We start from the raw sequence: 10,294 nt of genomic DNA, 5'->3' as shown, positions 1-10,294 counted from the left end.
ACCTGTAGTTCGTTTCGGTCGCGGTTTCGTGGCTCCGCCACTGGCGTTTCCTCAAGCTGGGCGACCGCCCTGCAAGAGCTGGTCGCGAAGCCGCGAAGGGCGGCCGGCGCCAAGCGGCGCCAAGACGCGCCAAAGCCCATCCACGGCGGACTCTAAGACGACCGGGACGGTGCCACGACTTTCCCAAGTAAAAGTCCCGACGTGACTTGGACCGCCTTTTGTGGAGGAAACTCATTTAACTGCCGAGAGAAACTGATAAAAGTGCGAAGTGCGCTCTCGGCGCGCATCGCGACGGAAGGACGTCGCCGTCGTCAACGCTCCGGGCGGCATCGACGCCGCGCCGCGCCACGCCCCGGCCGGACTGGTGTGGCTCTTCTATAAAGCAAGGCGCGCACCCGGCGTGCGGTTAGTTAGCCCGTTGGTCCTGCAGCAGTCTGTAGCAGTCGCCTGTCTGTCAAACGCCGCCGCGACGCCCCTCCCCGCCGCCCCCCGCCCCTCGCCCAGCTCCCTCTGCCCCCCACCGCAGCCCCCACCAGCCGGGCCCCGCGCGCCCCGCTCGGCCAGCACTACAGTCGGACCGCCGCGCTCACAGAGTCACGTTGAGGCGCAAGGCGGCAACGCGCGGACGGCACCCCGGTCAAGCAGTGAGCAGCGAGTGTCTGTGACAGTGTGCAGTGCGTGCCTTTGGAGTACGGAGTAACGATGAAGAGCTTCAGCGCGATCACCATGGTGAGTGCAGGCAGTCGTCTCGGAGCTTAGATCCAGAACCGGTGAAGAATCACGTTTGGTCCACGTTTGGTCCACTTTTGGTCCACTTTTGGTCCACGTTTTATGACCGAACGGTTGCAAAAGGCGTGTTGCCCCTACCCCTAAAATAAAATACAAACGACAAAAAAATCGAGCAAATAGCGCGAATGGTGGCAGAATTGGCAGCGCAACCGCGTCCAAGTTGCATTACGGTTACATGGCAGCCGCCATTCGTCGGAAGCACGATGACAGCCGGCATGCGTTGCGAGGGAGATGAGCCGCGGCGTTAAGTAATCTCTCTCTCTCTCTCTCTCTCTCTCTCTCTCTCTCTCTCTCTCTCTCTCTCTCTCTCTCTCTCTCTCTCTCTCTCTCTCTCTCTCTCTCTCTCTCTCTCTCTCTCTCTCTCCACAAACCGCGGCCTGCTCCGTCATTGTCGGCCGACCGAGCAACAGGTACGGTAATTGATAATCACCTGCCGGCCTCTGTCTCTCTCGCACTCGTGGGGCGTCCCGTACGGGTGCGAGAGAGACAGACTGCCGGGGATGGCACCGGCCCCGATTCGCGCGCCGATGAATCGATGATACGCGCTGCGCGGTACTGCGCGTAGAAAGGGCAGTCAGCGAGTTTGGCGGCCGATTGCTTCGATCGACGTAAACGCACCCAGAGAAAGGTTACCTCGAATTACAGAAAACATCGCGGTGTGTTGAGGTAGATAACCTTGAATCGATTTCATCGAAAATTAACTCAGCCCTTTTTATAGCACGAATTTTGAGTTATGTAGAAATTGTATGCATCACGGTTACGTACAGAAAAATAGTTGCGCTGTATTATTTGGTTTGCTACGAGTAGTGCTGTAACTGCAGTAGTTCTCAGTTATGTAAAAGGGAGGCCACTGTCGTGCCTTTAAAATAATTGCGTTATTTGCAAGAAAAGGCGCACCTCAAATTTTGTGACGTCGCTAAAAACTTCGTGCCGTTGTTTTGAAAATGAATGAGTACAGTTCCAAAAACCCGAAACTTGCACTTATCCCTATGCCGTGTACGTGCCTCCAAGTGGGAGCTCATTCGTCAAAGTACACACTTGGAGGGGAGTGTGCTGAGTTCACACTTAACACCATTAAGTTTTGTGAGTGTTCTGCCTCAATATATTCAGAGTTCTTTTCTGTTGAGGGCGTGTGGAAGTCAATGTTGAGTGAGGAGGTGCTTTCTTTCACTCAATTGGCAGCACTTGCTCGCGACGTTTTGCTCCCCGAACCAACTTTTCCTCGCCGGACGAACCGGCTTCGCCCTTCGAGGACCCCGCCAGTTTGGCGCTAGCCGCACCGGCCGCTCTGGCCCGGGCCTGGATCGCCGACCTGCCCCCTCCCTCCCCCCTCCCCCTCCCGCCGTTCGGTCGGTCCGTACGTGTCCGATAATTATGGTTTCGGGAGCGGGAGCGAGAGAGACAGGCAAATCCTGTTACACCAGCGGACTTCACAGGAAACTTCGGGCCGTCTCTAGTTTGGAAGCAAAAGTCACTTTCATATTAGCCGTCACCGCTTGACACAAGTAGTGTCAGTACTTTTTTTTTCTCTCTCGCCGCGTAACGGCCTCCCCGCCCTGCTTCTGCAAGGTTGGCGGCAGATGAGTGGTGCCCACGTCCGCTCTGGCCATCCCACGGAAAGGGGGTTGCTTTGCTTCGCTTTGCTTGCTGCACTACTGGCTCACCCAGAAAAACGCTTCACAAATTCAAGGGGAATTTATTGGAATGATCTGTTAAGGTTAAGAGCTTAACTTCATAAATTTAGAGAGGGATGAATTTTCAGGGTTAAGACGTCAGCTTAAAATTTATAAATTCGTGAAGGCAGAATTTTGCCCATGAACTTCTAACCTTTAATGAAACGCCCAAATGTGGTCAATTTGTCGCACTATCACAATGTGAGTGAACACGACCCGCTCCTTTTTTTCGAGTCTACATACGCGTCTGAGGGAGTTGTAGAGGGCGCGCGGTTTGCTGGGCCAACAGATGAGCATGATTTTTTATCTAGAAGGAAGTAGAGTTAAAATGGCTTTGTTGCCGCGGCACTCGGACTTCTTCTTTTTCTTGTCACTTTTCTTGGAGGCCATAGAAAACCAACTGACATTATTTGACCCCTTCCTTTCCTACCGTTGTCTGCGAACAAGATCTTTCACACTATGCACTTCCTCGACGTGTGACCACGCCTGTGCGCATCCCCCCCCCCCTCTTCTCTTTCTCTGTCAAGCGGCACCGAGGCGTTCCGCGTAGAAAGTGAAGCGAGTCTCGTTTCCTAGAGTAAGAGAGGCAGACGGCCGGACGGGCGGACGGACGTGCAACCAGACAGCGGACGGACGGACGGACGGACGGACAGACAGACGGACACGCGTGGCCAGACGGTGTAGTGGGACTTGATGCAGGGCGGCGCGGGTCGGGGAGCACGCACGCCAAGCCGCCGAGCACGGCCAGTTCGGCGGCCGCGCAGCCTCTCGGCAGCCTTGGGTGCCATCCGTGATGCCAGTGCCGGCGACTGGGAGAAGGGCGGGGCGGGGCGGGGCGTGAGGTAACGCGAGCGTGAGCGCCTTGCATGCGAAATGCGGCACCATTCCGACTTAGATACTAGGTACTTTTGTCCGGATCGCACCACTCCTTTGCCGCGCGGCCGATCTGCTCCGCAAGGAATAAGGCACACGCTCTGTCCACTAACTTTGCCAAATCGATAAAAAAGGATTAAAGAAAGAAAATTTTGCTGGATATGACAAATGAACAAAATCAACTCAATATCGTTTGAAACGTAATTTATTTTTTCGTCAAGTCTTGTTTGAAAATTCATTGCTTTGCTGTCATTGTCTTGCTGTGCTCCTAACTGTTTCCTGGACGGCCACGAAGGGCCTCTTCTCGGTTTTCACGGCGGAGAGGACAGCCCTAGCCATGTCTTTCGATTCCCAGTTTTAAAAACCTGAAAGGCAGAAAACTGCCAGTTTTGTAACAAACAAGTCAGGGAATTTTTTCTCTTCTTAATTCTGGCCTTCTTGAAGCGCGGCACTATGGCATTACCTCTGGCATTACGGGCGCCATTACCGCGCCAAATCGGCAAATCGTCACGACAAAGGGGAGGGGGCTGGGGCCTCCAGGCCGCCAATACGAATGTGAATGTCATAATAACGGGCATATGCGTCCCGTTAATATGCACGAATCGTCCAAACGCATTGCAATTCACTTTCCTCTTTCTTTCCAATCCGGAGCGCACGTTCCTTGCGGCGCGCCCGTGTGTGCGTGTTGCGCGCGTGTCCCTGCCTGTCTGTGTGTGTCCCTGCCTGTCTGTGTGTGTCCAGCCCAGCCAGCAATCAAACCCACATGGCGTGGTTAATATATTATAATGAGTCCGTTGTGACATAAGCTGACTGTCATATCTTCCTGGCCGGGTCCTAGCGTCTTCGACTTGAGCACACAAACAGACGTCATGAGCGCAGCCAGTCCCGATGATAAAATAATAACATAATAAGGGTGGCGCCGCTCTCTTGCGCTGCCGCGCGTGCAGGTCTCTGCCAAGATGCTCGGTACACTGGTAGCGGTAGCAGCCACGCCGTGCCAAGCCGCAGACTTGGCCCCCGCGCATGCCCTGCAGTGCTCGTATGTTTTCAAACCCACTTAAGCCGTCTCGACCAATGGCTTTCAAGGATTTCTTCTTATTTGCTCATTATTTTGGGGTCGTTTCATTCCAGAATAAATAGGCAATTTTTTCGTTACTGCAGGCTGAAACGGCACAGATTTATTACATTGCTTATTTTAAACGCTGAAAGTGACTATACTTGCCCTCAGGGACCATCGGTGGTCGTCACTGCATATTCATTCAAGTGCAAGGGGAGAATCACTCGTCCCGATTCCGTGTTTTGAGGACTTAATCAGTGCCATTTGCAAATCATGTGGCAAATGCGCAGGTCTGCACTCTAAAAGTTGTCAATGTTGAAATTGTCTATATTAAGGTCGTGCAGCTGATATTATAGTGTACCTTAGATATTTTGACGAATTTCGTTCGTATTATGGACAAAATCTTCACCAATATGTTGGTGCGGCCTTCCACCATGGTGTTTCTCTCCGTGGTTCACTCCGTGGTCCGTTCCTCCGAGTCCCCGCTCCCAGTGTAGTACCATCCTCCTCCTCCCATGCGGAGGTCCTCCGCCGCTCCTCCGCCGCTGCCGGGGAGCCGAGCCGCACGTGACCGATGGACTTACAGTGCGCACGACGAGTGATGAGGGCGCGCGCGGACCCACCGGCCGAACTGCGACGCCAAACAAAAACCACTGCCTAACAAAAACAATTACATAAGTGATCGTTAATGGGAAAGTTCCCGATGTAGGAGCCCAGTTAGTGGCCAGTCGGTAGGTCCCCCGGCACGAGCCAGCCTAGAGCCGGCAGACGGATTCCGAGAGTCGTCGCTCTGTCTCCCTCGCGCTTCCGGGGCGTCCCGTGTGGGTGCGAGAGAGACGGGGCGACGAAAACGGCTCTCGGAATGAGTCTGCAGGCGGCTAGGCCGGCCGCACCGATCTCGTTCCGTTCGTTTCGACGGTCTCGGCGCCCCGACTCGCTCGCGGCGTCTGTCACCTGCACCAATCTGCCGGCCGATTCAGAGGAGTCGTTTCGTCGCTCCGTCTCTGTCGCACTCACGGAGCTCCCCGTGGGGGTGCGAGGGAGACGGAGACCGACCTTCCGAGGCGCTGCGGGCCGTCTGACGCGGATCGCGGGGCCGCGCGGCCCGGCCGAAGAAAGGGGGGGGGGGGGGGGGACAGACTGCCGAGCACCTCGGACGCTGAGTGGAAGTAAAAGGGTGCGTTTTATTAGGAGGCGTCGCGTCGGCTCGCCTCGAGCGGATTCGCCAGTCAGTCTCGCCGCGCGGGTCACTCAAAAAAAGTGATCTCTTGATCCAAGAGCTCATCACATTCATTGCTCGCTTAACCAAGAAAACTCCACTCCTGAAATGCTGAGGTGTGGAATTTTCGGTCTCTGCTCTTGGAAGTCTCTAACAGATCAAGTGTGGTGGTCTCCATGTTTTCCTAACGAACTCTTAAATGTCCTCTGAAGCACACGCTTAAAACCTAACGAAGTATTTTGAGCATACATTATACAAACTAATTACTTTTTTATACGAAGAAATAGTTGGTAAATTAAGCTTATGTATGCTCAAAATACTTTTTGTTAGAACAAAATCTGCTTTTCTTTGTAAGGCCCAAAATACTTTGTTATTACAAGCTGCTTTTCTTTATAAGGCCTAAAATAATTTGTAAAGTTTCTCACTGCACAGACTAAATATAATTTGCACAAGCGCCAGACGAGAATGCGTCACGTCTTCACCAACTGGCGTTTCGCTCGCTCAAACGGATCTACGTGATGGCCTGGCTCGCCTTAAGATGGTGCGGTTTTATTAGATCAACACCTCGGCCGGAGCAACTACCGCTTCTCTCCAGTGTGTTTCGGCCATTTCGGCATTGCCGCCGTAAAGCGAGTCCTTTTGTGGAGCTGGTTCCAGACAGGTCCTGTTTGGCCGCCGCGGGCCCAAGTCGTTTTCGTCGCTCTGTCTCTCTCGCACCCAGACGGTATGCCCCGCGAGTGCGAGCGAGACAGACGAAGGGACGAGGCTCAAGGCGCTACCGGTCTTCGGCCCGATTATCCATCGCACTGCGACACTGCGATAACGTGGCAACAGGGCGGCAAGGCGACGCCTAGAGGCTCGAAACTCGAAAACGTGGCGACACGGACCCGTGCGACTGAGTGCAAACGCGAATTAAAGAGCCTGCCTCCAAAGTGGTGCGCACGGCGGAGTCTATTTACTGCGCACTGAGCAAAAAGGAGTGAAATTCCAGGAGAAGCAGTAGCAACCCAGTTTGTAGAATATGGATGTCCAGTCCGTACGAATTCCTGCCACAATCAGTGAATAGAAAATGTTTATTTACATTATGAAATTACCTTGGAGTTTTTACTAAGATTTGCACGAAATTAAGCATGCGTGCGTAAGGTTTCTTATACTATTGATCGGCGTCCGATAGACCCTGCCGGTGTAGCGACTGCGTGCATCCGAGCGACGCAGCGTGCCTCGTCCTCGTTATCGGCAGTGTTGCAGTGGCGGGGCGGGGCGGGGCGGAGCGGGGCGGGGCGGGGGGCGGGGTGGGGCGGGCGGGGGGGCGGGCGGGGGGCGGGGCGCCCCGCCAGTCCATAAACACGACTCGCCCCAGAGCGCTGGCGGGCTGGCGGACGCAGCCAAGGACTGCTCGGCATGCGGTCGTGGCGACTACACCCTCAATTGTTTTCGTGAACTTGGAGGGTAATTTCCCAACTGACCCTCACTCACGCCCAATACGCGGCGAGGCGGCCTTGCCCGGCCAGCCTTGCCCGCGAGCGTCTCGGATAGGCATCGCACTGCATGTGCATGTGCACTGTATGTGCACTGCACTGGAAATGGCCAGTGGTGTGCCCCGCTCTTGCAGTGCAGGCTATGCAGGACTAACAATGGGCATGTCACGCTGCTCAGTGTGCTCCAGGAGGGCCCGCCGCACCGATCACCGCGAGGGGCACGCAGCACACTCTCATTCCGACCGGGGCTTCTCTCTGTCTCTCTCGCACTCGCGGTGCGTCCCGCGGTGGAGCGAGAGAGACAGAGCACCGTCTGGAGTTAGTCTACAAGGAGCGAGCGCAGACTGAAAGGAACAGCGTCCGACACTCGGCGGGGAACTTTGGTTGTCACTTTGATGACAATTTCAAGGCTAATTTTCGCCTTTCAAGAATGTCATGTAGCCATTGTTGTTGTCTTGCCTATGCAGTAGGTGCATGAGTTTTGATTAAAATGGCGCCCATTTGTGATGGAACTGTCTTGATCGCAATGAAAATGACATCCCTTGCGTTTGTCATCATGTGGCAAGATACTTTTTACAGTGGAATGGCGCCTGTCTGTCTGAACAAGCCACGTGCCCGTTGTTATAAAAGCCGTCTCCACCAAACTAACGATTAAAGGGATTTAATTTTTTCATCCGCTCCCACGGGAGCGCCCTAATGCGTGCTTGCTCTGCCTCCATGGCTGCCTCGCTGCTTCCTAAGTTCCTAGCCCATTGTTCTTCAGCAGGAACAGTTTAAGTCGCAGACGGTGTTGCAACAAGCGCCTTGTCTGTCATTTTTTTTCTTTCTTTTTTCTTTTCAAACGCTTTGCTTGTATCAATTTGCCGGCAGAGAAACGAGTCCGCGTGGTCGTCGGAAAAAAAGGCACAGAAGGACTCGCGTGATTCATTCGATTCATTCGATTCGAGACACGCGGCATGGAGATTATTTGGCAAAGGATTTGAGGCTAGGCGCGCTAGGCGCAATGCGCGACGTTGCCCCACCGGCTAGGCTCTCGGCAAAGCGCGGCCCGCCCGGCCCAGCCCGGGCCAGGCCGTTCAAGAGCACGGCAAGTAGGCCAGGAGGATGATTGGAGACACTCAATTTTCGAGATAGTCATCCCACGTGTGCACACAGACACACACACACACTCGCACACCAAACGGCGCGGCACGATCCTGAAATCCACCGCCGCCTGTATTGGGCCGTTCGCCGAGAAGGCGCTGCCTTGCGTCGCCTTGCGTGCAGGGCCGTCGTTGGCGTCGCAAGGCCCCGGCCGGCCCTACAGTGGCGGATCCCGGACCGCGGAGGGGGGTCAATTTCGCTTTGACTATCGGACAAAACAGCGTATCTACGATGGGATTCCCTATGAACATACGTTGTTATGTCCGATAACCACTCACTTAAAGGGGCGAAGTGCGCCTATCCGGCGGCGGGGGTCAAGGTCAATAGCTCCCTTGTCTCCCTGGACGCGCACCGCCATTGCCTAACGGTCACCGAGTTGGATCAGCCTCGCTGGATCCGTCGGATTGGTTTGGATTGGTGCGCGTCGTTTGGAGCGACCTTGCCGCGTAGGTGCAGGCAAGATCGCAGCGAGCCGAGTGTGGCGTCACCATAAGCCGATCACGCGTCGGGAGACAAAAGGGGACCTGTCACACGCCGCGGCAAGGCGCGCCGGGGCTCGCATGTGTTGTCCAACTTCTGGCGACACGGCACGGTGCTGGTACGGTGCGCTAGAAACAGACAGGGGTACTCTGTGTCTCGCCGTTCCTGGACTGAACTTGGGTCACTTTACTGATGTGCGAATTCACGGGCAGAAACAGGTGTTGGTTTAGGATTTCCCGAAGAACGAAGTAAAAGAGTGCTGTTTCTGCTTGAGACGAGACCATTCCGGGCCATTCTACAACGCCTTCATTTTCTTGAAGCTCTTCATGAAGCAGAGGCTCGTACAAATGCTTCGGAGACTCTTCAGAGTCAGTGGGGCGGGGCGGGCCCAGAGGCGGGTGGCTGGAAGCTCAGGCCGTTTTTAAAACATCGCGCCGGCCGCTCGGCGCGGCCCCTGCGGCCGGGACGGTCAGTAGCATGGCGACCTTGGGGGCGGCCCGGAAACGAGGGCCAAACAGCCGCGCCGGGGCCGCTCCGGGCCGGGCCGGGCCCAGCCCGGGGGGCCCGCCCTGGCGGGGTCGTAACCCTGGGCGACCTGGGCGGCCGGCCGACCGGCGCCGCGCCGGTTCTTTCGTGGCCGGCCGGGGCCCAGGCCCGGGGCCGCGGCCCTGCCGGCGGTCGCTCCCATGGGCAGCACCGCCGCCGACCACCCCCCCCCCTGCCTTCCTTGTTCCGCCTGCCCCAGACCACCCCCCTCCCTTTCCCCGGCTGGCGTGCCTTGCCGCGGCCACTCTGGGCAATGTCGCACTGGAGGTGTGGCCACACTGTGAAGACTATGGTTCACTCTATAAGTCTTATGGTGAAGATTCTCCATATTATGGCGAAAATTCTCCATAATATGGAGGTGCAGCTGACACTTCAAAATTTCATTGTACGATTTTCCACGATTTTGTCATAAAGTGACAACAAATTTTCACAGTGCATGCGGACTCACTCGCTCGAACCCAGGACAACAACACTGAAAATCTTGTTTGTCACTGAGGACGCCATCAAAACATTTGATGACATAGTTGTCACGCCCATACCATAAGTATAGCAGCTTATGGCGGCTGTTCCGAGCAGCCGACCAGGTCGCGCCGTCCTGCGAGTCTGGCAGTGCCTGTCGGTTCGCCTGCAGAGATTTATCCCGCTGCGACGACACGCTTCGTTCCGGCGTGTCGCTGCCGTGTTGATGGTTTGTAAGGGTTATTGTTTACAAGCGTGCCGCCGCGGGGGGGGGCGGCCCTAGCGGTACTTAGCGCGCCGCGATACTGGTTATGCTAAATATTCAATCTCCTACACTGCGGCCATGTCACCTCGCGGCGCCTCGCGGGGACGAGTTCCGACCGATACCCCCCTGCAACAAGCAGCTATCTACGCTCACTGTCTCGATAGCCGACTATCTACGCGCGCTCTCCCGACAACCGGCTATCTACACGGGCTGTCTGGATAACCGACTATCTGCTTTCTCCACCTCGCGAGATTGAATGCTTTTATTTATCCAACCAATTAAGTTGCCCTCGCAAAACCTTTACCAAAACTT

General features: G+C 55.4%; 1 protein-coding gene across 2 annotated transcripts in view; it reads left to right on the top strand.

Moving 5' to 3' along the window:
* The first annotated feature begins 579 nt into the window (after positions 1–579).
* Positions 580–10,294, top strand: part of LOC117641585 — a 33,779-nt gene continuing 24,064 nt past the window's right edge. For both annotated transcript variants that reach the window (XM_034379050.1, XM_034379049.1), the window contains exon 1: positions 580–729. In XM_034379050.1, coding sequence (XP_034234941.1) covers positions 703–729 — 27 coding nt within the window. In that variant the 5' untranslated portion in view covers positions 580–702. The remainder of the gene's footprint in view (positions 730–10,294) is intronic.

Source organism: Thrips palmi, unplaced genomic scaffold (genome assembly GCF_012932325.1).
Source record: "Thrips palmi isolate BJ-2018 unplaced genomic scaffold, TpBJ-2018v1 HiC_scaffold_15, whole genome shotgun sequence".
Lineage (NCBI taxonomy): Eukaryota > Metazoa > Arthropoda > Insecta > Thysanoptera > Thripidae > Thrips > Thrips palmi.
The sequence above is the reverse complement of the archived record's forward strand: the minus strand, read 5'-3'. Positions and strand labels throughout refer to the sequence as shown.